The sequence below is a fragment of the Chiloscyllium plagiosum genome, chromosome 38 (assembly GCF_004010195.1).
Source record: "Chiloscyllium plagiosum isolate BGI_BamShark_2017 chromosome 38, ASM401019v2, whole genome shotgun sequence".
Taxonomy (NCBI): Eukaryota; Metazoa; Chordata; class Chondrichthyes; order Orectolobiformes; family Hemiscylliidae; genus Chiloscyllium; species Chiloscyllium plagiosum.
In genome coordinates, this window is record NC_057747.1 from 10266131 (window position 1) to 10292010 (window position 25880).

Here is a 25880-nt window from a genome sequence, read left to right on the forward strand (position 1 = left end):
TTTGTGAGAAAAAGTTTCCCCTCTGGTCCTTTTTAAAGCTTTTCCCCACTCACTATAAACCTAAAGCACCCCATCCTTGGGAAAAGGCCTTGGCTATTCACCCTATTCACGTCCCTCATGGTTTTATAAACTTCTGTAAGGTCACCCTACTACCTCCAAGGTAAAGAAGCCCCAGCCTATCCTGCCTCTCCCTATAGTTCAAAACCCTCCAGTAAGGATGTTTTACCAGGGTAAGGTTGAGGGAATTGAATTGCAAACTTTATTTAAAGCTGCTCATTGTTTAGTATGCAACCAGATCTACCAGTGGGAGGTTAAAGTATATAGTTCTCTAAGGGTAGATGTTTTTGAAAAATGCAGAGTTTTGTGTAATCTTCATGCCCCTCCTATAGAGGGTGCTTTAGGGTGTAGGTTTGCTCGCTGAGCTGTAGGTTTGATATCCAGATGTTTCATTACCTGGCTAGGTAACATCATCAGTGGCGAGGGTGCTGTTCTTTGATAGGCTCATATAACTGTTAGTCTTATGACCCTCGCACTGATATTGCACACCTTTTTATCTGCAAGTATCAGTGTTTTCTGACTACCATGTATTTGTCGTTAAAACAAGGGTTTCTAAATACAGAGGTGCCTTTGCAAAATATGTATAATACCTTTGTAAAGCTAAAGTTATATTCTAACTTGACATTGGGTTATATTCCTGTGACATTGGAGCTAGAAAAATTCTTTGGTCAATAGGGGTTAAGGGTCAAGTTGACTTTCTCCCTATACAATTAAGTGGATATTTTCTGTTGTTGGGCTGTTTCTGTACGTTGGAAATTACTGATTTTAGTGGTATTTTAAAAGACCTAATTTATTGACACCATTCAATTTTTAAATACAAATGCAATACCTCTGTCAGAAAGTGGAATTTTGTTTTTGAAAACGTGCCACAGAAAACTGCATGTGAAATTGCAGCATGTGAAATTGCAGCATGTGAAATTGCAGCATGTGAAATTGCAACACGTGAAACACCAGAGTTGCAGTTTGCATTGCTGAATCATCTTCCATTGCTTTAATGGTAAGTCAGCCATTCCAATCTTACAAAAAGATTGTTGGGAAGGCTATACATTGGGTTGACGTGTGGAGTTTGTAAGAGCACTCACCAGAGATCTTAGACTACTTTTTTTGATTGCAGGAAAGTAAGTGTTTTCTTGCTGGTTGGATTTATCAATCTTAAACTGCAAGAATAAATCCTTCTTGTTTTGGTCTAAGGAATATCCATTTTGAAATGTTAAATTGTGTGAAGCTTAATTTCTTGCATGCACTTAACCTGTATATTTACAGAAGAAGTTTGAAGAACTAGTACTTTAATGTATTTTAAATAGTTTATACAAAGAACAGCACATCTTAGTTCATTCTTAGTGGCACAGAAATATTTTTGACAAGTTCTGGCACTGAAGTTGTGTGCACAGGTGTGTGCACGAATTATAAGCTGCTGATTTGAATATCTTTCTCAAACTTCTGTTTTTGAGAGGTTCACTGAGCTCAGTTTTCTGACTTCTCATGTGTCCAAGTCTCTTATAGAAACCAAAGAACATTAGATAAACGTTTCTTGTCTTACAACCGAAATAGTAAATTTGATTTTATGTTATCAGATAACAGCTAAAGGAATTTTCAAAAAATAATTTTGAATACCTTCATCTGGTTCAGCATTATTTAATTGCTGATTACCAATAATCCAATTTGATTTGTAATCTCCTTTTTGATTTTTAATTGGCTTTTCCATTACTGATATTTTGCTTGTTCAGCTGTGATTGTTTCAACTGTTCTATGAATTTTAAACCCAAGCCAGAAAGTTATTTTTTTTTTAAATCACTCAACTTGTAAGGACAAAGGGCTGACAGAGAAAATGTGCACTGTTAAAGCAAGTGGATTCTTCTGTGGTTTTCTGTGAAAAGGCATGATGCTTTGTAACAAAGTATATACTGAGTTATGACATTGATTTGCTGTGGTGGCTGAATAATAGTTCATTTATTCCCTGTGTTGCTGGTGGTTTTTCCATGTCAAATTCCATATCTTTTCAACTTTCTATGGAAACGATAAATAAATCATAACCTTAATTATTAGCATACGTCTTTATCCATCTGCTCAACTTTCTATCAGACTTTTTCTAAAGACAATGTAACTGGGATAGATTCTAGTTCAGACAGGGAGAAGTGGATTTGAAGATAATAGGAAAGACAAAAGTCGAGGCAAGGTTGAGCCAGAGGGGAGTGGGTAGATGGATTTGATTTAAAAACAGGCTGGGAAACCTGTTCCAAAGGGAATTGGAGACACATTCTAACTGAGGAAATTTGGAAATGATGACCAGCAGTTGTATGTGGGATCTCTTCTACAAATTGTATCTGGAGTCTCTTGTCCTCAGATTTTGTTTCCTCTCTTTTTGATCCTCTGTTTTTGCACTGATTAGATTTTGGGGGGGAAAACAAAATCTCCTTACCAATCTTATCACCAAAAAATGTTTCTACCGTATTTTGCAATTAGGAAAGCAAATTCACAATTATGGTCCAGCTTCAGGATTGACCAGTTTCAAGTTGAAGTGTTTACAAAATAGGAACAGGAGTAGGCCATTCAGCCCTTTTTGAACCTGCTGCACTTTTCAATATGATTAGATTAGAATAGATTCCCTACAGTGTGGAAACAGGCCCTTTGGCCCAACCAGTCCACACTGATCCTTCGAAGAGTAACGCACCCAGACCCACTTCCCTCTGACTAATGCACCTAACACTATGGGCAATTTAGCGTGGCCAATTCACAGGTGATCATTCAACTCAGTCCCCTGTTCCCACTTTCTCCCCATGCCCCTTCATCCCTTTAGCCATAGGAATTATATGTAACTCCATATTGAAAACATTCCCTGTTTTGGCCTTGACTGCTTTCTGTGGCACAGAATTCCAAAGGCTGGCTGCTCTGAGTGAAGCAATTTCTTCCCCCCTCACTGATTTAGGCTGGGCTGTCCCTACAATATCCAGGTTAGACTCTGGCATCCTGACAATTTGCAAATAGGCATCATTCTGAACTCTCTTTTTCAGCTGACAGGTACAAAGTATAATTACGTTCCTCACAGGCAGAATGTAGATAATATGAATGGCTTCCAAACATTTGAGGCAGCATTGCATTTCCATTTTATGTAATTTATAAGTCCCTGCATGGGGCCCATGTCGCAACTGGAACGTATGACCTCCCTTTATTAGGAAGTATGAAATATGCATGGTTAACAACTTGTTTGCTGTTGTCCAAGTTTATGGTTTTACTTGTTTCTATTTCTGTTTAATGTGCAAGTTCCAAGAACTTTTTTTTAATCTTAAGCCTTATGGAGTCTTTGCACAAGACATAAATACCTGCCTGATGAAAGTGGGTACTGCAGATGCTGTAGATTAGAGTAGTGCTGGAAAAGCACAGCAGGCCAGGCAGCATCTGAGGAGCAGGAAAATCGATGTTTTGGGCCAAAGCCCATAATCAGCAATGAGCTTCTTGATGAAGGGCTTTGGCCCGAAACGTTGATTTTCCTGCTCCTCTGATGCTGCCTGACCTGCTGTGCTTTTCCAGCACCACTCGAATAAATAACTGCCTGGCTGCTGATCTTGGTCATGTTCAACTGCTGGTCCATTCATTCATAGAATATGGTCACAGTTAAAAGCTAGCTATCCAAAAAGGCTAAGTTCCTAACCTCCAACATGAAATTTCTTTAAAGGTTGAGATGTTTTAATAAAAACAAAAGCTTTCTGAGGAAAACTGTTACTAGCATTTAAAAACCTTTGTTTTATGCATATTACATGTTTTTTTAAACAAGTGTTTAACACTAATTTTGTTGTAGTAAGAACTTAAATCACACATTCTGAAAGTTTTGAGAAGATTTGTAGCTCAGGTTGAGGTCCTGGATGTAGGTTTGTTTGCTGAGCTGGAAGGTTCATTTTTAGACGTTTCATTACCATGCTAGGTAACATCAGTGAGCCTCTGGTGAAGCGCTGGTGTTATGTCCCACTTTCTATTTGTGTTTTATTATTTTAATCAAAGGCAGTAGTTATTTCAATTATGAAACGTTACTGTCTTAAAAGCTTGACCTTTCAAAAAAAATTGCAAAACCGCTTTTATTCTTCCATTGACTATCAAATATATGATTTGCCATCAGCGTTTGTAGTTTTGAGATTGTCTCTGAAATCAGCCAGTGATAGTTAAAAACAAAGCATTTCCTACTTGAGACTATGATTTGGAGGTGCTGGTGTTGGACTGGGGTGGACAAAGTTTAAAAATCGCATAACACCAGGGTATAGTCCAACAGGTTTATCTAAATGTACAAGCTTTCGGAGCACTGCTCCTTCAGGTAGCTAGTTGGGCAGGAATGTTTTGAAAGCTTGTACTGTACTTTCAAATAAACCTGTTGGACTATAACTTGTGTGATTTTTAATTTTGTTTTTAACTCTGAGGATGAGGAGTGTGGGGATAAATCAGTTTAAGCTGATTACAATGGTGGGTTATTATGAGGAAGCTGTTTTAGTTATTGCTCTGATGGCTATTACAGATGATGAATCAGTTTTTTTCAAGATCAGGGAAAAGCAAAATTGACCAGTTTGAATTTCCATGCTTTGAGTGGCGGTCTGATATATTGAAGTTCTTCCTGAAGTTTGACAGAACTGCAAATTCAGTAGGATTTCTTCTGGGGAGTGAAAGAACTCTGCATGGAAACATGTTTGATTGAACTTTTAATTAGCCTGTGGCCCTTTTTAAACAGGAGACGCTGCAGTTGAAGTTATTTCACACCAAGAGGTGAACCACCTTCCAGTTCAAATTGAGGGGTGAGTGGCAAATTCAGTGATTAGGTTACTGTGGGCAGTTATTGAGCAAGCGCACTTCTCAACAGGTTAATAAGAAATTTTTAAAACCAAAACTGAAATTGCAGGAGGAATCAGAGTTTCAAGAACTGAATGAACCACTGCCTTCTTCTCATGTCAGTTTTTACTGTGGAGAAGGGTATGTTGGCTAGAGAATGCAGGGAAACACATCACAGAAGTGGAAGTTCTAGAGGTCTTAAAAGACTATAAAGGGGGATAAATCTGATATGATTCAGTGTATCCTAGAACCTTATGGGGAAGTAAAGGAGGAAATTGCAAGCCCTTTGCAGAAATATTTCACCATCTATAACTACAGGTAAGATGCCTGGTAATAGCAGGGTGGCTAATGTTGTGCCATTATTTAAGAAAGGTTGTCAAGAGAAACCAGGGAACTATAGACTTGTGAGTGTGACTTTGGTTGCGGGCAAATTGTTGGCGATGATTTTAAAGAATTTAGAGGCAAAAGTTGATAGCATTGCATTGTTTAAGGAAAATCATGTCATACAAACTTGATTGAATTTTTTGAGGAAGTTACCAAAACAATTGAGAGCAGAGCAGTAGATGTCTACTTGGATTTTAGTAAAGCCTTTGACAAGGCTCCACGTGGTAGACTAATTAGTAAAGTTAGGTCACATGGGATTCAAGGTGAACTTGCCAATTGGATACATAACTGGCTTAATGGCAGGAGACCGTGGTGGAGGGTTTTTTGGACTGGAGACTTGTCACCAGCGGGGTTCCATCGGGATCAGTTCTAGGCCCTGTTTTGTTTGTCCTTTTATATAAATGATTTGGATGAGAATATAGAAGGCATGGTTAGTAAGTGTGCGGACGACATCAAAATTGGTGGGACAGTTGAGAGTGAAGAAAATTATCTAAGATTGAGGGATCTTGATCAAATGGGCCAATGAACTGAAAAATGACAGATGGAATTCAATCTGGATAAATGCGAAATGTTGCATTTTGGTAAAACAAATGAGGCAGGATTTATGCACTTAATGGTAGGGCCTTGGCAGTGTTGTAGAACAGCGGGACCTAGGAATGCAGATACATAATTCTTTGAAGTTTGCTTCACATTATAGACAGGGTGGTTCAAAAAGCTTTTAGTATGCTTGAAGAAAGTGAGGACTGCAGATACTGGAAATCAGAGTCGAAAAGTGTGGCGCTGGAAAAGCACAGCCGGTCAGGCAGCATCTGAGGAGCAGGAGAGTCCTTCATTATGCCTGAAACGTTGATTCTCCTGCTTCTTGGATGCTGCCTGACCTGCTGCGCTTTTCCAGCACCACACACTCAACTTTTAGTATGCTTACCTTCATTGCTCTGCCCTTTTGAGTATAGAAGTTAGGAAGACCTGTTGTTCAGGACATTTGAGGCTTCTTCTGGAATACTGTATCCAGTTCTGGTCACCCAGTTACAGGAAGGATATTATTAAGCTGGACAGGGTTCAGAAGACATTTACCAGGATGTTGCCGGGTATGAAAGGTTTGAGTTATAAAAGGCTGAAGAGGCTGAGACTTTTTTCATTGAAATTTTGGAGGTTAAGAGGTGACCTTTCATGGAGGTTTATAAAATCATGAGGGGTATAGATAGGGTTAATGAGTATCTTTCCATAGGATGGGGGATTTCAAGACTAGGGGGCACATTTTTTAAGGTGAGAAGAAGAAGACTTAAAGACATGAAGCAATTTTTTTAACACAGTGTTGGCATGTGAAATAAACTTCCTGAGGAAGTGGTGGATGTAGGTACAGCTACAACGTTTAGAAGACACTTAGATAATTACATGACTTGGAAAGTTTTGCAGGGATATGAGCTAGGAACAGGCAGTTGGGACCAGTTTAGTTTGTGATTATATTTTGGCATAGACTGGTTGGACCAAAGGGTCTGTTTCTGAGCTGTATGACTCTAAAGTAAATCTCTGCCTTAAACATGGCATTGTAAAATTTTAATTGCCAGTAGGTTCACAAAATCATAATCTGAAATATGTACCTGATTTTATTGTCACAATTAAGTTTGCTATTTGTGTGATCCACTCCATGGGAAATAAAAGTTTAAATGTGAAAATGATCAAAATAATAAGAATTTGATATTTCCCTGTGTACTTGACAAGTTAACAATTATGATCAAAACGCAACTCTATTAAATGTTGACCTAACTGCTATGTTTTTACAGCAGGTTTCATTATTGCAGGTTTCCGTTATTCACAGTTTTAACTCCTTAAACTATTCAAGATTTAAATGCCTTGGAAAACTGTGTTCCAATATTATGGACAGGATGGGTGATGAAGGAGGTAGTTTTGTTTTGATTAAACAAGCTAACACTGGAGGACTCTAAGCAGAGATTTACCTTTCTGCATGTATCATTTTCACAGCACTGTTCACTAACATTAAATGACTTCCACCAAACTTAACTTAGAATGTTTTGTAAAAACCACAAATTGGTCATTGTTGTTTCTCTTCAAAAGCATAATATATTCAATACAAGAACAGTATAAGAGCCTGTTCACTTAACAAGCTCGTTTTCAAATAGTGCAAAAAACAATGAAATACATCAATAACATTGGACATTTAAAAATCTGAAATGTCTCGCAAAAGACATGCTCGAACTTCAAACTGTATGTGCAAATTCGTTCACGCTTCAAGCAATAATTTATTGATGCTCAGTACAGGCCTTATTTTCAAAGACAACTTCATTATTTTAAGAGATAAATGCATGGACTGTGGGGAATGGTTTGTAAGTCATCTGCAAACATGGGTCCACAAGGCACAAAAATTGGCTATCTTGCCGTCCCAATGATTAGCGATTTAATCTTCAAAAATAAGGCATATATATACATTAATACTGTTGTCACTGCATCTGCGTAGTTACATGTCCTATTTTCAGACCAGCAGGTAAATAGTCTGCTTTTTAGTTGCTTCGAGTTGCTGTAATTATGTGACATACAGCTGCTTCAACAGCCAGCCTGTCCAGAAAAAACAAAAGACACAGCACCACCACTGTCCTGAGTTTATACGCAAACATGTAATGGAATTCTGCATTGCTAATGGATTCAAGCTACATGTTATCCAGCATTCTTGTCAGATCGTTTCCAAATGTAAACAGAATGTAAATAACTGGTACTCAGTGAAGACAAGGGGTTTTATTTCTGTGCTAACACTGTCTGATATTGTACACTCCCACAAGCTGTTTGTATCCCTGTCATTTTATTTAAACATCCAATGAAGAATGCAGCGAAGACTACTTCAAGGCCTCCGTCCCATACACTAGAGTCCAAAGTAATGGAGATTTGAAGTAGATTTGAGGCCTGAATGGGATTGGACTTGATCATATTGTATTGTGTAATTGAAGAACCTAAAATCTATCGTTTCACTCATTACGTGAGTAATGGTCTTTGGCAGCAGAGGTGAGCTGAAAGACAAAATAAAGTAAGCTAAACTTTTGATCAGTAAATGTAGATTTATACAAATGTCACAAATTGCTACAGTTGGTTTCCTTGTTGGGACAGTATTCCATCAACAGTACGGTGAGTGGGTATGTGGAGACAATTGCAGTTAGTGGACTACTTCCACCAGTGAGTGGTGCCAATGATAAAGCCTCACGCAAGCTGTGCCAGAGCAAAACCTCATGGATAAGAAGCTGATTTGGTGGACTTTCCACCCAATATTAGAATCAACGTGTCATAGTGAACCTGTTTGATATTAAAGAAGACTTCTCCTATTTTTCCCATTTACATTCCAATTCCTCATCTCTCTCTCAAGCCGAAGTTTCAGATGTTCTCACTGAATGTTTCTTGGCATGTTTGTTAGTTCATTTGTACAATTGTGTTGTCACTTAAAGCACTTGCCTTTCAAACAGGTTATCCCCCACCTAAAAGGTAACATCATAGCAATAATTGAGGACGAGAGTTTGTTTAATTGACAGTGTGAAAAACACCTTTATAAGAAGGATCTCTTTCTGTGCAGTACATCTCTATGCCTCTAAACATATACCTGACATACAGGATAACATCCATTTTTCAACCATTCTGATCTACTTCTAACTTGTTCCTGTAGTTATGGTGAGGATTGCAACAATAAATAGACTATTTTGACGTGGATGCTAACTAGTAATTGAATCATTCAGTCCTTCTGTGGAGTTTTGTTGAAACACCATTAATTAAACATAGTGATAATTAATAACAATGTAATGCTGCACTGTAGTACTATGGTTGGCATAGGTGCAAGAAGTTTGGAACATGCAGATTATGTAAATTGGAATAAACCAAGCCATTTTCTCAGCTGTCAAAAAAAATGGAAAATGCACCTGTTGTTCTGTGGCCATCGCTAAGCTGGATTTTTCCAAACACTTTCTTCTTTGGAATATGGCTTTTTTTTACTGATGTGAAAATTTGCTGTAAACAGGAAAACACAGCCTCTCTCCTACAATAAGAGGAATTGTGCCAAAGGTGTCTTATGTCTGAGCAGTGCATCATCATTTTGATGCAGTGTGTGGAATTCAGCAGGATGGCTAGAGTGACTGTGAAGTAGGTTGAAATGTTGGGTGACAGTGTCAAATTTTTGGAATGCACAGTCAAAGGAGTTAAACATACCCAGCACAACCGGGTTGCAGTTTACAGGTGGGTCTTGTCTCAGGAGAGTTCAAAATGACAGCCAATGCATTATCACAAGGAGTGTTAAAACATAGTTCTATATACAGTAGGAGAAACCTAATTAGAATTTGAGGGTTGGTCTGTATTTTGAACACCATCCTCCAACCTACCAAGTGAAAGGTGATAGTTCTTATCCTCCTGAGTGAGCCATTCTGTGTCATGTCTCCTGCACAATAATCAGATGTGGGTGAAATGATGTTGGCTTGACACTCTAACACAACACAGGACTCAGTAATGCATTTCATTTCTGATAATCTGCATTGTGACTTGTAAATGGAATTCTTATTATGTTTCAGTTAGCAATTTATGATAGACTTCTACCTTTTCCCTTCAGATCTACTGTCCTTTTCGAAAAAGTTATTCCTTCATAGAATTCCTACAGGCCATTCGGCCCATTGAGTCCACAAGGATCCTCCAAAGAGGATCCCAGACAGGCCCATCCTAACTCTGTAACTCTACATTTCCCATGGCTAACCCACCAAGCCTGCACACTAGGGGAAATTTAACATAGCCAATCTACCTAACCTACACATCTTTGGACTGTGGGAGGAAAGCAGAGAACAAGAGTAGCAATTTAGATTTTTTTTTAAATCAATCCGTTCAGACACCTTCATGACATCTCTTAGAAGCAGGTTGGACTTGAAACCGGGCCTTTTGCCTCGGGGTAGGGACACTACCACTGTGCCACCAGAACCCCACAAAGAGGGGCCATTTTACGATGCTGAATTCAGGCATCATTTCACAGAAGCATTTTCATGACTTACTGAGATGGTGTTTTGTTTCAGTTCCTAGCCCAGTCAGCTGGTCTTCTAATTGCTTTCCTCTCCTCTCAATCTCTGCCTCTACAGATTGGGCTCAATCTCAATTTCTCATCATTACTGTCAATGCCAAATGACATCAGCTTCTTACTGATACAAACATTCAAATAAAACTGCACTCAAATCAAATTTACTGAATTGATGTGCACATGTGCACCTCCAGGAGGCAGACTTGCACAGCATAACTAATGCAGAATACACTTAATAAAGTTCCTGTACACTTTGCTCAATTTAAGTACTTTTCAGATTAATTTCTAATCTTTTATGGCTAACAGAGAACAAACTGCCCATTCAACTTGGCACTGAGGTGACTGTGATGGTAAGTTTGTAATTTGTGCATATCTACAGAAAGATTTTATTCCATTATGGAACAGTGAGAGACCTGGGACAGGCAATATAACTCAGGTTTCCTGTTACCATTGGTCCAGTCTGTCTTAAACTGGTAGCTTTTAAAATAAGTTGCTGAATTGGATTCAAACTTGATGTCTTGGGCTCTAAGAGTGAAGGACTGACTGACTTGGTATTGTGTTCAGCCCTGACCAGTCTGATAGTCTGTGCAAATATCATGGACGTTATTTTGAGTCCACCCAAAATGTGAAAGCACACAAAGGCAGCTCCTGCCGGACCCTTGGGGCCAAATGAGTGGTCTCGCCCCATCAGATTACACCACTGTTTCTCAAATGTGCATGGTATAGAGGGTGGCACACTCCCTGGCCTGGAGATAAACCAGAAGCCAAAGCAATTAGCCAAAGATTCTTTTCAGGAAGTGAATATGTAAACAACCTGTGGGAGCTACAAGCCTTTCCAACATAAAGAAAAACACAGGTAGTACAAAATGGAATTGTCTATTAATACTCTCAATGCATTAATCCATAACATTAAAAATAAATTTCATACGTTCCTTATAAAATGTCAATGAAGTGTAAACGGTGTCTTTGTGGTCTTGCACATTGCAGTTTTAAGAACAGGAAAGCAACATTTTGCTATTTGGGTTTGGCTTCCTTGGCTTCCAGTGTCAAGTCTCCTAACGTGGCAAAGAAGTCCTCCATCTCCTTCTGCAGAAGCTGGTTTCTCTTCTCTGCGTCTTCGCGTGCCCGTTCTGCATTGCGCATCTTTATTTCAAGCATGGTGTATTTCTTCTTCCCTTGGTCCAACTCCTCTTCCAGTCTGTTCACTTGTAATCTTAGCTCTGTGCTTGACCCTTCAAGCCTGAAAAAGGGATACAATTAATTTAGCTGCTTTTCACATCAGATGTTTGATTTTTGGAACCTAATGTGACGCAAGTTCCATATTAACAAAGTTACCAGAATGAAGGGAGTTTGCAGGAACCCCTAACAGGAGAAAAGGGCTCGCATACTGATATTTGAAACAATTTTACATTCACCAATCTCAATCTCAAAGATGAGGCGAATGGGGGAATTTGTATCATTTTTAAGCAGGATGAAATTTTAAAAGCTCCTAGCCCCATATGTTCCTTGTGTGTAATTAAATTTACAATTTTCCTTGTTCCTGAAGTCAAGTTCCTATTAATGGATGACTTTAGTACTAGACTGCACCTGTTTTCTAATGGCTTAAAAAAATGAAAATCTTGTTTTTAATCCAGCAGTGGGTAAGACTGAAATGCTTCCTTTACAGGAGGCAGATTCAATTGTCGTACTCAAAGGGGAACTGGATAATTTCCTGACAAGAGAATGTTTCTATGGCAATGGAGAAAATGCAGGGTGCAGTTATGGTCAGAACTAACTGAGTTAATCTTGCAGACAGCCAGTGCGAACACACACAGAGCCAAATGGCCTCGCCTGCCTTATGAACAAGCAGTTCCTCATCTATCATTTAGGCCTATTACTTAAAATTTAACTGGACCATTCTGACATTTTCATAGTTCCTTCCTAATTTAAGCCACCTCTGGTGCTAACCCTATTTTTTCACAAGTTGCTTGGATTCACGTTAATGCATTCAGCAAGGAAAATGTTCAGCAAGGAAGATGTCTCTTGGAGGTGCAGAGAAAAATAAACGCAGAGCAAAGAGAGACATTGGAAGAATTAATCTGGCTTTTGGCAAGGTAGTTTATTTTGAGGAAGAGAATTGATAAGGAATTCAAATGTGTTTGAGACCCAAATTTTCTTTTGATTCACTCAAGCTGTGGGAGCCTCTAACTAGGCCAGCATTTATTGCCCAGAGGGCAGATTAACAGTCAACCATATTGCTGTGGGACTGGAGTCACACACAGGCCAGACCAGGTAAGGATGACAGATTTCTGTCCCTAACGGACTATAGTGAACGAGCTTTATCTTCCCCCTGACACTTGACAATGGTCGTCATTAGACATTAATTCCAGATTCTTCATTGAATTCAAATTCCACCATCTGCTAGGCAGGAATTGAACGTGGGTTCCCAGAACATTAGCTGAGTTTCTAGATTAATAGTCTAGTGATAATACTGCTGTGCCTTAGGGATCATGGGCAAGCTATGGCCATGTCCTGCAATGGTTAGAAAAGAAAGGGAGGATGCCCTTTAATAGAACCATAGGAATTGCATTTATGACCATGAAATCAGTAGCAGCTTCGGATGAACCAAGGTTTCCACAGGGGAAGTGGTTAGGAGGCTAATCAGGACAGCAATATCAACCTGAATTCATATAGCGCCTTTTAATGTACTAAAACGTTGCAAGGCACTTTACTGTCTGGGAGATGAAAATTTGAGAAATTAAGAATAGCTGAATAGAGGTGGAAATAAATTGTTATCTTTAAAGTTCTCACTGATGTGATCAAAGAATTTTTAAAAAACTATAGCCACTGAATTGCCTGAGTTTCACTTTAAATGTCTAGATAGTGCAAAGACTAAGGGATATGTCTTACATACAATTTTTAATAGTTTGCAGACTTTCCCATACAAAACTGAGAAACTTCCAAGGTGATTGGAATAATCTCTTCTCACTGATCTGTTCCATTTATTTCTTCCTTGAAATTATTTTCAACTTGATTAGCTCTTCATAAATTTTGGTTTCTCAGCCAAATTTCTCCCTTCCTCAATTTTAACCAAATTTAAACTTGTCACCTGACTTGACTTCCCAATTTTCCATGTTTTTCCTTCTGTTCATTTCGCTTTTAGTTCTACATATGTAAATTAGTCCTCTAAACTAGTTTCTCAACAAAACTGCTTAATTAGATAACTGTTACTGTATCTAAGGCTAAGTTTTGGAGATTTAGGCTTAAATTGCATTCATTGGCCCATTTGACTGGGAGTGATTTCCCCACCTCCCGCCAAGAAAGATGTTGTGAAACTTGAAAGGGTTCAGAAAAGATTTACAAGGATATATTGACAGGGTTGGAGGATTTGAGCTCCAAAGAAAGTTTGAATAGGCTAGGGCTGTTTTCCCTCGAGCGTTGGAGGCTTAGGATAAACGGACAAAGTATTTCCCTCAGGTGGGAGAGTCCAGAACCAGAGGGTACAGGTTTACGGTGAGAGGGGAAAGATACAAAAAGGGACCTAAGGGGCAACTTTTTCCACACAGAGGGTGGTACGTGTATGGAATGACCTGTCAGATGTGGTGGAGGCTGGTCCTACAGCATTTAAGAGGCAACCAGATGGGTATATGAATAGGAAAGGTTTAGAGGGATATGCCTGGCAGGTGGGACTAGATTGGGTTGGGATATCTGGTCACCGTGGACAAGTTGGACTGAAGGGTCTGTTGCCATGGTGTACATCTCTATGACTTTAAGCACTGAATCTTCACTTCCAATGCTGGGTGAGGCTGGGTTGGCAATTACATTCAAGGCTGAGACAGAATAAGGGAATGAAGGATTATAGCGAGAAAGCAGTAAAGTGAATATGAGGGTGATTATATCAGCCCTGATTTCACTGAATGACAGAGTGACTCAGGCGGAATGGTCTACTTCACCTAAAATTATGTTCTTGCGGTCTTAGAACCTTAATCCCTAACAGTTATGCCAGCCAAAACAGGAAACCTGTTATAACATTTTGAATAATATACGTGATAGAAACATAGAAAAATATCTACAGTATGGAAGGAGGTCATTCATCTCAGCTTGTCAGAGCTCTTGCAAGAAGAATAATCAAACAGAGTACTACTTAAATGAAGGATGCTGAGGTGCAGAGGAATCTGGGTCTTCAAGTGTATGAGTTGCAAAGAAGAGTTTGCAAGTGATTACAAAGGCTAACAGAGTGTTTACTTTTATGAGGAATTGAACATAAAGGAACAAACTCAGGAATGACTAGAAAAACTCCAGCAATTTCTGATTTCCCGCATTCACAATTCTTTGTTAGTTTTTAAACAAAGGTTTACGTTTCAGTTATATAGAGCATTGATGAGGTCACTTTCAAATACTGTGTGCAGTTTTGGTGTCCTTATTTAAGGAAGGATGTAAATGCATTAGAGGTGGTTCTGAGAAGGTTTACTCAACTGGGGACCTGGAATGAGCAGGTCCACTTGAGAAAAGATTCAACAGGCCGTGTTAGTTTTCCCTGGAGTTTCGAAGAGTGGGGGTGATTTTGATTTAAGTTGAAAAGATCCTGAATGGTTTTGACCAGGTGGACGTGGAAAGGATGTTTACTATTGTGGGTGAGTGAGTCCAGAAATAGGGAGGCCCTGTTGTAAATTTTGTTTGGTGGTTGTGGTGGTGGGGGTTGGGAACTCATTTTGAACACAGACTGTCTGCCTCAAGACAGAGGAAAGTGGGGTCACTGAAGATTTTTTTTTAAGGTGCGCCTTTCAGGCAAATTCTTGTCGGGCAGGGGAATCTAAGGTTACCAGGGACATGTGTAACTTGGAACACCAAACGATCTTATGGAATCTCATTTGACAGCCCAAACGGCCTACTTCCACTCCTAATCTATATGTCAAATAGATGAGAAAAAGCTCGATCTATCACTTCTAAAACGTACTAGTGCATAAATTAAAATGGACAATCATAAATTACACTGAGGAATGCATAGAAAGATAGAATTGCAAAACTATTAATGAAGCGACAGATGCCTTGGCATCACTACTTGAGGTTAGACACCAATGGACTTGCCACAGGGTAAAAAAAAGGTTCCAATGTTCACTGCTTGTGCTTGGTCATTATCATAAGGTATAGAATGAAAAATCTGGCCCAGTGGCATACGCCTGGGGCTGAAGTAAGTTAGAGAAAAAGCATGCACTCCACAAAACTGGTGACAGAGTTTTGAATAAGGGAGTCTGCCTTTTAATCTTCATCCATGTTGGACATCAAAAATATTAAGCTTCAATCGGCAGAACTCTGCTTCTGATAGCACGCACAGTTCGGACAGAGGCGAACACTGTTTGTAGGAGGTGACAACTGATTCCCTACACCCTGATAAGTGTAATAGTAACTTCCATTACTGGGAAAGTGACCTTAGTCTGTCTAGAACTAGATGATACGTGTTCAGGCAGAGACAATCTTTGTGTTGTTTGTGGTCAGCTTGAGGCATTAAACAATAATGAACAAGGAACATTCATACTGCCAAAGCAAAGCTTTTTAAAATATTTTGATCAGAATTCTGAGGGCATCACATGTCAGATAAGCTAGCCTGCTCCTCAGCTGACATCCACCCATTTTACTTTGAACAAGTGTGCTTCGATAACGAATATGTAAATGCTGTCTTTCCCCTCCATAATGTTGGTGTCAAGGCAAAGCGCCTGCACCGTATCTAAACCTGTGGGGACGGCACAGTCGCTCAGTGGTTAGCACTGCTGCTTCACAACGCCAGTGACCTGGGTTTGATTCCTGCCTCGGACAACCGTCTGTGTGCTCATTCTCCCCGTGTCTGCGTGGGTTTCCTCCGGGTGCTCCGGTTTCCTCCCACAATCCAAAAGATGTGCATGTTAAGTGATTTGGCCATGCCAAGTTGTTAGGTGCATTAGTCAGGAGTAAACATAGGATAGGTTAATGGGTCTGGGTGGGTTACTCTCCGGAGGGTCGGTGTGGACTTGTTGGGCAGAAGGGCCTGTTTTCATACTCTAGGGAATCTTTTCTTACAAAAAAAAGAAAATTAGAAAAAGGAAAACTGAGATTAGCTCACTAGGCTCAGAGTGAGAATTGAAGCCTTTTCTATGTGCTTATTCATTGATAAACTCCTCCAACCATTGAGGAATAATTATGAAACACATGCAGAGATCAAGTGAATGGAAAATAATAGGCAGATGGTATAGAGTGTGGGGGAAATGTGAGCTTATCCCCCTTGGTGGGAAGAATGGAAAAGCATAATGTTATTTAAATGGAGGGACGACAGAATAAAGGAGTCTAGAGGTCCTTGTATGTGAATCAAAATGGTGAGCAGGTACATTGAAGACAAAGGGAATGCAGGCCTTTGTGGCAAGGGAGATGGAGCAGGTAAAACTGTACAGGACATTGCATTATTGAGCATTGTCCCACCATAGTTTTAAATCTGCATCTGTGCACCCGGTTTTAGATTCCTGCTGTCGGGGGGGGGGGGGTGGTGCGGAGAAAGGAATTCATTTGGTATCTACTGTATCAGGGCCTCTTACAATCTATGTTTCAATAATGTCACCTTGCGTTAGATCATGAGAGCAGAATTTGGCCATTTGGGTCCGTCGCGTCTGCTCCACAATTCAATCATGGCTGATGTTTCTCAACCTCACTTTCTTGTCTTCTCCCCGTAACCCTTGATCCCTATTCTTTAATCCAAACTGCTCAATCTTTTCTGGTAAGACAAGCCCTTTACGTAAGGAAGCCAACTAATGACATTCAGATTTTGGATGCAGTCCAAGCTGATACTTCTGTCTGGTGCTGCAAGTATGATTGTCTGAAGTATGATTTTTCTGGATGAGTTGGGTAAAAATAAATGAAAGAATATTCTGAATGAAATCACAGAATCCCATCAGTGTAGAAACAAGCCATTTGGCCCAACAAGTCCATGCTGACCGTCCAAAGAGTATCCCACCCAGATCCATTCCCAAACCCTATTACCCTACATTTACCCCTCACTAATGCACCTAACCTACACATCCCTGAGCACTATGGGCAATTTAGCATGGTCAATCCACGTAATCTGCACATCTTTGGATTGTGGGAGGAAACCAAAATGCCCAGAGGAAACTCACGCAGACACAGAGAATGTGCAAACTCCACACAGGCAGTCACCCAAGGCTGGAATTGAACCCGGGTCAGTGGGGCTGTGAGGCAGCAGTGCTAACCACCGTGACGCCTCGAGCAAATGCAATTTAAGGGAGCAATAGACAGTGAGTAGGGATAGAGAGTCAATATTCTTCAGGGTTAGGGCATTCTCAGCGTGCTGGGAGTTCTGACATTGCTTCACTGAGACAATAACGTGGAATACAATGTTCTGTGTCACATGTTGTAAGTACCTAATCTCCAAAACCAGTATAACGCCCCATCAAATAATTTCCACATAGTGTGCAATTAGATGGTTTACTTAATGCACTATGGAATTAGCTGACAAAACTCTTATTGCTTTTATACTATCACCTTAACATCAATGCCAAAATCTCCCACAGTGCCAAACCAAAAACAAAACTTCAGCAATGCAAACTTTACTGGAAATGGCAAGGAAACTGATATCATTGCAGAAAGCTCCATTCCATTAAAACTTCTTTTTCTTTTTAAAAAATACTAGACCCTTCCTGGAAACACGCTTATTCGAAGATCCTGATATTTAGATTGCTCAGAGCACTTTAGATGATTAGTCAGTCAGTCAGTCAGTCAGTCAATCAACTGCTTTGTTTGTCATCATTAATCAAGCCGAAACCATTAGTTCTCTATGCTTGACAACATAATGTGTTCTGGTTGCAGAATGGAAATGCCCGATAACACCTTTCGAAAATATTGCCCATGTTTTGTCTGCCTGGATTCATAAAGTACCCCTTGAAGCAAATATAAATGCCTTGAGGAAACCTAGGTAAATCCCACTTAAACATCTTCAGCCAATTTATAAACCATTCTTTTCTTAAAAAAAAAGTACGTATTATTGAAGATCAAAGGGAACAATTTGAGGTATGGAATAGGATCTGGACAATGCGAGATTTTAGGCAAGTTATAAATTTTATGAAAGGTGGAGTGAGGGTAGTTTGAACAGAAGTGGAAATTGGAACTCAAGGGAAAGGCAGAAATGAGCTAATTGGGTTTTGATGCAATTCCCACAATTTGAATTTAATACTATGTCCAGCATAACCTGCTCACAAAGAGCAGGATTCCTATTGGATGATTGCTGCAATAATTCAAATGAATAGCAAGATTAAGGTTTCCAAAATTTCAATTATCTAATGAAGCATTTTAAAATACATGGCACTGTGAAGTTTGAACATAAGGAGCATAGACTAATGAGGGACTGCCATGTGGCAGATTCAGCACACTTTTACCATCTCAAATGACTGGTTTCCCTAAGTATTTGGCTTTATTGCTTAAACATTGCATCAGCTCTGTACCAACTGCAAATGCAGTTAGGTAAGAACTGATTTTTATTTTAAAAAAGGCCTGCCATATGGTATCTATAGTAATCATTGGGAAAACAGGTTGGGACCCATCAGGTTTCATAGAAGAATACCTACAGTGTGGAAGCAGGCCATTTTGCCCATCAAGTCCACACTGAACTCCAAAGGACATCCCACTCAGACCCCACTACCTGCCCTATTCCTGTATTCCCTGGCTGATCTACTTAACCTACACATCCCTGGATACTGGGCAATTTAGCATGGGAAATCCACCTAACCTGTCCCACTTTGGGCTGTGGGAGGAAACTGGAGGACTCCGAGGGTAATCCATGCAGACACAGGGAGAATGGACAAACTCCACACAGACAGTTGCCCGAGTGAAGAATTGAACCCAGGACCTGATGCTGTGAAGCAGCAGTGCTAACCACTGAGCCACCGTACCACCCCAAATGCATTACATAGTCTGATTCTAACTGTGGATGAAAAATGCACATTGGAATTACACCATATGGAAATATTACATGCATATGTATAAATGCTTTCAAATGTGCAATTTCTGCATGCATGTATGCATATTTCATGTCAACCCCCTTATTGAAAATTGTTTGGATTTTGTACATCCTAATTGAACAGCAATTGCAAAACCACATTTTTTAAAACCAAATTGGCCTCTGTACACTCTACTTATGCCTTATTCTAATGCTGAACTCTAACCTGGTTTCTTGCAAAGCAGTTTATATGCATGTAACTCGAGGGTTACTTGTCTTGTTATCACCTTTTAATCCTGGTTTCGTACTCTGCCCTTTGTTTGGTCAGTTCTGACTTGAGCTCTGTCACCAGACTTTGAAGTGCTTTCGAACAGGTGACCGAGTCATTCGACGCAGTGACCAAGTCACTGTTCTCACTACAGCTCATGCTGCTGATGCACACGTCAAGCTGCTCGATCCTACTGTCGGTCTCCAGCTTCTCCGTTTCCTCCTGCGGCTGGGTGACCTGCACAGGCCAATCCGTTTTTGTGCAGTTGAGCACCGAAGAGTCACTCTCATGGCAAACCGCGGAGCTGCCGGAATCAACCACTGAAATCTCACAGGATGATGTTGACCAGGTGGTACTCGCGATGCTCTGCCTGTCCCCAACGCTCAAGGAAAGGCTTGACGATGGGACATTGTCGTATGTCGACAGGCGTGATGAGCCTGTTTCTTTGACTCTTTCCCCAGAGGAAGTCCGTCTGTGTCCTCTGAGGGACGATAATCCGTTCATCAGCCAATTCCCACTGGCTGTTAAATGAGGAATATCTAAAGTCGAACCACTGAGTCTGGCATTGCTGGACCTTCCCCCAGTCTGTTTGAATGAATATTTCCATCCAGGGAGTGTCTGAAGTTTTCTGCTTGGGCTGGTGCTTATAGGAACCTGTTTGTCAATTTGTTCCTGAGTTGCATTTTTGGAGACGGTCACAGGAGTGCTGATGTTCACGTCCAGCGAGGCTGCGCTGTTGCAGATGCTCCCCATTTGGTTATTGTCCATTTTTGTCTCTCCGCTCTCTTCCTCAGACACCCACTCCACCAGGCAGCGCTTGCCCACCGATGTCACTTCGAGCTGAGGGGTCAGTATATCACTGTGACTAATGGGGAAAAGTCTGTCATGTTCACTGATCAACACGGTCATTAAATGCTGCACCAGAGAGGTACCTGTTTGAGGAGGGAAAAAAAAATCAATTATGGTGTCTACCCGATAGAAACGTCAGCTCAGTTCTTGAGCAAGCACCCTTTGCTGTAAAAGCGAAGCAAAGCATTTGAGAAATTATTCCAAAGTGATAAGTGGGCTCTATGTTTTAACTGCAAGTCCCCTTTACAGCACAAGGGGTGGAGAATTCTAACAATATCTTTCTTCAAGCATAGCTTCCCATTGACAGTAAAGAGTCTGTATTAGTCCTTGATGGTGTCCATTAACACCATCTCCACCACCCAATCGAAATGAATGTGCTAAACTTTATTTACCAGGTGAAATTTTGAAAGGGAAATCCAAACTATCAGAACTGTTCCAGTGTCTAAGGATCTTAAAGGATGACCACCAATGCATCCATTATTTCTAGCACCACTTCCTTAAGTAGTCTGGGCTGTAAATTAATTGGTCCTGTGGATTTATCAGCCTTCCCCAAAGTTAACGCAGGGTGGGAGTACAATTCTACAAGTGTTGTTAACTCTGTAGTACAAACCCCAGCTTATCATTCTCTGCCAGCCAATGCAATGTGATCATTGATGCCCCTTTCTGCGGTTTTCCTTAAGGCCACAGCAATCCATCTCCCATCCAATGAAGCAGGGATTGACATACATGAAACTGGCATCCCAGATGAGCTGTACCCCAGGCTAATGAAGGAAGCAAGGGAGGACATGGGGATCTGGGCAGTGATTTCCTAATCCTCTCTGGCCACGGATGAGGTGTTCGAGGACTGTTAACAATTCCTCATTATATAAATAGGGAAGAAGCAAGAGATCAGGAAATCACAGGTCAATCAGTCTAACCTTGGTGATGGGGTAATAGAATTCTGAGGGACAAAATATATCTAGCTGCATTTGAAGAGATGCACATTAATCAGGGATAGTCAGCAAAGACCTTTTTAAGGTAAGGGCATGTTGACAAATCAAATGTTTTTGAGGTAACCAGGAGTGTTGATGAGCGTAATGTATTTGATGTGGTCGATGAGGACTTTAGCAAGGCTGTCGAGAGCATTCGTCGTGGCAGACCCATGGGATCCAAGGCAAAGTGGCACACTGGATCCAAAGTTGTTTTGGAGGCAGGAAGCAGAGGGTGATGGTAGGGAGATATTTCTGTGACTGGAAGTCTGTTTCCAGTGACGTTCTGCAGGGATCAGTGCTGGAGCCTTTGCTGTGTAGGGTGTAAATTAACAAGGTGGATCTAAACGATTTTCAATGTTTGTGGATAACAGGAAGATTATTTGGGTGGTAAGTAGAAAAGTGACTCTGGTCAGGTGGGCAGAGCTGTGGCCAATGGAATTTAAATCAGAGTTTTGAGGGAATGCACTTGCAGAGGGCTAACAAGACAAGGAATCGTGCAATGAATGGCAGGACCCATTCATTGTATTGAAGATCAGAGGGATCTTGCTGTGCATTTCCACAGATCCCTGAAGATAGCAGGGGAAGTGGAAAAGATAGGGAGCTGGTTAAGAAAGAAAATGGGATACTTGCCTTTAGTAGCTGAGGCACAGAATACAAGAGCAAGGAAATTATGCTGGAACTGTATATAACACTAGTTAGGCCACATCTAGAGTACTGTACTGCATGCAGTTCTGGTCACCCCATTGAAGGAGAGATGGTGCAGAGGAGATATTCCAGCATGCTGTCTGCCCTTGAAGGTCTAAGATACAAGGAAAGAATGATAAGGCTGGTGTTGTTTTCCGTGGAGCAGCAAAGGATGAGAGAGGACCTGATCATGGGGCAAACATAGGATGGATAGGAAGGCACCTTTTGCACTAGTAAAGGGGTCAACTACCAGTGGCCATAGATTTAAGGTTAGAGGTCGAGGGCAATGAGCAGAGTTAAGAAATGTTTTCAAGGAGGATGCTGGGAGTCTGAAATTCACTGCCTGAAAGGGTAGTTGAGTCAGAAACTCTAGACACATTGAAGCTGTATTTAGATGTTCACTTGTGCTTCAGGGTCTTGGACTAAGGGCTTTTACTCGCCCAAACATGATGGGCTGAATGGCCTCTTCTGTGCTGTAAACATCTATGTCTATAGAGTTTCAGAAAGTGACATTGGGAGCAAGTTATTCATTAGCATCACACTGTAATATTAACAAATGGAGCATTTATACCCTGTAATTTCTGCATAATTAGGGAATCTAGATGGAATCCAATAATGTAAAATATGCAGATATTTTAAACATAATTGAGTTGCACTCGTTAGCATTTGGGATGATATTTCCATGCGCTTCCCATTCCCCAGTTAGAAAAGCAAATTTCAACTAACTGGGCCTATTGTACCTTGAGGACAATTAGATTAGATTCCCTACAGTGTGGAAACAGGCCCTTCGGCCCAACAAGTCCACACCGACCCTCCAAACAGTAACTCACCCAGACCCATTTCCCTCTGACTAATGCACCTAACACTATGAGCAATTTAGCATGGCCAATTCACTTGACCTGCACGTCTTTGGATTGTGGGAGGAAACCATAGTACACCTACACAGACACAGGGAGAATGTCTGTGTGGAGTTTGCACAGTCACCCAAGGCAGGAATCGAACCCAGGACTCTGGTGCTGTGAGGCAGCAGTGCTAACCACTAAGCCACCGTGGCCACCTATAATTGAGTACAGACAGTAAAAACCAAAATAACAGAGGATGCTTTAAATCAGAAACAAACACAGAAATTGCTGGAAAAGTTGAGCAAATCTGGCAGTATCTGTGGAGAGAAATAAGAGCTAACATTTCAGTTACAATGACCCTTCCTCAGAACTGTGTATGGACATAATTGCTGGTCCAACCAGTGACACTCACATCCCAGCAAAGAGTTAAAAAAAGGTTTGGCTCACATACTGATGAGACAATTACTATAAAATACTTTCAATTCCAGACAATTGATCTGCACAATTGTTCTTGCTGCACAAGTTTCAGCCAACATTCGACAGGTTTCACTGATTGACCTGTTTGTTCAGCTGCAGCGATGACTTGAGCAAATATATAATTTTAAATTCAGTTAATCCCCAGGCCTGGCCATAACCCAGTGAATGCTCGATTATAATTGGTGACATTGTGTGACTGTGCACTAATCCATGGGCGTTTTGACATTTTGGCATGTGTTAATAGGTTTCAGCGGATTCTGGAGATATTTTAATGATTGAGCAGCAGGCACTCTTAAAGACAGATCGAATTTGGGATCGAGTCCCCTCAATCTGAGTGAGAGGGTGTGTTACATGTCGAGTCTGCACTAAATGGTTTCGCAGACTGGTACTTCACAAGGCCCAAGAGTTTTAATCTAAAGGTGCTTCTTTTGGTTGGTTTGCTTGTACCAATCGGGATCAGAATGTTCGGACTAATCCCTCGGATGTTGAGCCTTTAGAAATTTTCAGTGAATACAAACTCCAGAACAGAGCTGATCACAGTGACAGAGATGGCAACCCCAACAAATGCAAGGAGTCTGTTGTGGCAGAGATGGGGCACTGGGGTAGCAGACCAAACCTGTCCAGGCCATGACCGGCCGAAACGCAGCAGTCACACACGCTCTTTGTTTTTAGGGGGTAAATCCTACTGTGTGGAAATATGAGATTTGTGACCGTCTAGTCATGCCCTGTTGATTCTAATTCTCAAAGGTAAAAACAGTTCAGCCTCAAATCAAAGTTGTGATAGAACAGTTGCAATTTTGTAGCCGTCAGTCAATGCTGCACAGCTATATGTAAAATCTATCAGTTACATTGGATTCTTGAAGATATTAATGCTGCAGTTGTGCCCTAATGGGAGTTTGATGGTTAAGTTCTGTATTTCTGTCACATCAAAGAGGAATAGGAACAAGTCCATTTGGCCCATCGAATGGAGGAACATTGGAAATACGAGCAGCAGGAGGCCATTCAGCCACTGAGCCTACCCCACCATTCAATTAGATCAAGGTTGTTCTGTACCTTTACTACGTTATTCTTTCATGGCATGTGAATGTCCTGCCAAGATCAGCATTTAAAGCTTGCTCCTAATCACCCTTGAACTGAATGGCTTCCTCTGTCACTTCAGAGGACCACTAACCAGATGACTGTGGCTCGAGAGAGAGATAGTTAGGCCAGACCAGGTAAGGACAGCAGATTTCCTTCCCTAAGAGGACACTAGTGAACCAGATTAATTTTTAGGACTATCGATGATTGTTGCATAGACACCACGAGCTTTCAACTCCAGATTTTTAACTGAAGTTCCACATGCTGTCGTGGTTAGATTGGAATCCTTGTCCCAAAACTGGGCCTCTGGACTACTTGACCAGTGATCTTACTATTACTCCACTCAAATAACCTCAGCCAAACCCTTTTGCCATATTCCCGGGTACCATCCCCAATCTGTTTATCTATCTCCAGCTTCAAGCTTTAGTTCTTCAAGTATTTGAGGGAAAGAAACTTCGAGTCAGTTACTTTACTTTGCATCTGTCTGTCACTATGACTTGCTTGGCACTGGGTGACGTCAACCAGTGGATAAGTTGAATGCTCCTTTTAATTTGCTAAACTTTAGTGGTATATGTTTCAATCTGCAGCAACCGTTTTCCATAACAGATTGGCAGAAAGCCTTTAGCTATGATACTGAATTTAGATTTGAACTGAATTTTTGGAGCCAACATACTAGGAGGAGCAATGTTTGTCCCTTGCTGCATTTTTAATATTTGTTTCCTGCACATCATTTGCAAAGCCAAGTCAATACTTAAAATTCAGAAAGAACAATGATATGATCTAATCTTCACAGTCTCAGAGGACCATAGTGCTGCTCTCTCATGAGAGAGACAGAGGTTTACTCTAACACCACGTTGTTCTCTGAGTGTTGCTGGAGGAAGCTTTAGTTTCAGTTTAAAAGAAGGAGCTTTACATGCAGTCTAAAAGAATAGAGAGATGACGGATAGTGAGTTTAACCGAAGGGTCTCCACATACTCGGTGAGGGGAGAGTTTGAAAAAGGGGGACCTTTGTGTTGAACCATGTTGCTCGTGTTAGTCTGCATTACAAACCAAAGGAACCTGGCTAGTCAGCTAAATGCTAACCAATGGAGATATTTTAGTTCTTTTTAAAAAAGTTTACAATTAATAAGCAATGACAGTAATTAAGTCAATTCACACACCTTCCATAATAGTTACTGGGTCTTCCAGTTTTGGACGCAAAATATTTGGTCCAAAGACGGTTGCGAGGTTTTGGACACTCATTTTGTTTACACTTGAATAAGACTGAACTTCATCAAGAAACCTACAGATAATATGACAAATATTGAGTTATTCAAAATACAGTACAAATCTATTGTCTTTGTTTTGCTGTCAGTTCTCTCATGCTATATTATCAAGATGTACCTAATCACAGCATGCACACTAACACACCCAGTGACAATTCCCCACATTGGTACAATTTAAGGATTTTGTTTTTGGTTTG

General features: G+C 40.6%; 1 protein-coding gene across 9 annotated transcripts in view; it reads right to left on the reverse strand.

Annotated features, from left to right (window-relative positions):
- Positions 1-10034: 10034 nt before the first annotated feature.
- Positions 10035-25880, reverse strand: part of LOC122541810 (rho GTPase-activating protein 22-like) — a 330924-nt gene continuing 315078 nt past the window's right edge. For all 9 annotated transcript variants that reach the window (XM_043678816.1, XM_043678818.1, XM_043678823.1 and 6 more), the window contains 3 exons: positions 25579-25700; positions 19538-20450; positions 10035-11537 (listed from right to left, as the gene is read on the reverse strand). In XM_043678816.1, coding sequence (XP_043534751.1) covers positions 11312-11537; positions 19538-20450; positions 25579-25700 — 1261 coding nt within the window. In that variant the 3' untranslated portion in view covers positions 10035-11311. The remainder of the gene's footprint in view (positions 11538-19537; positions 20451-25578; positions 25701-25880) is intronic.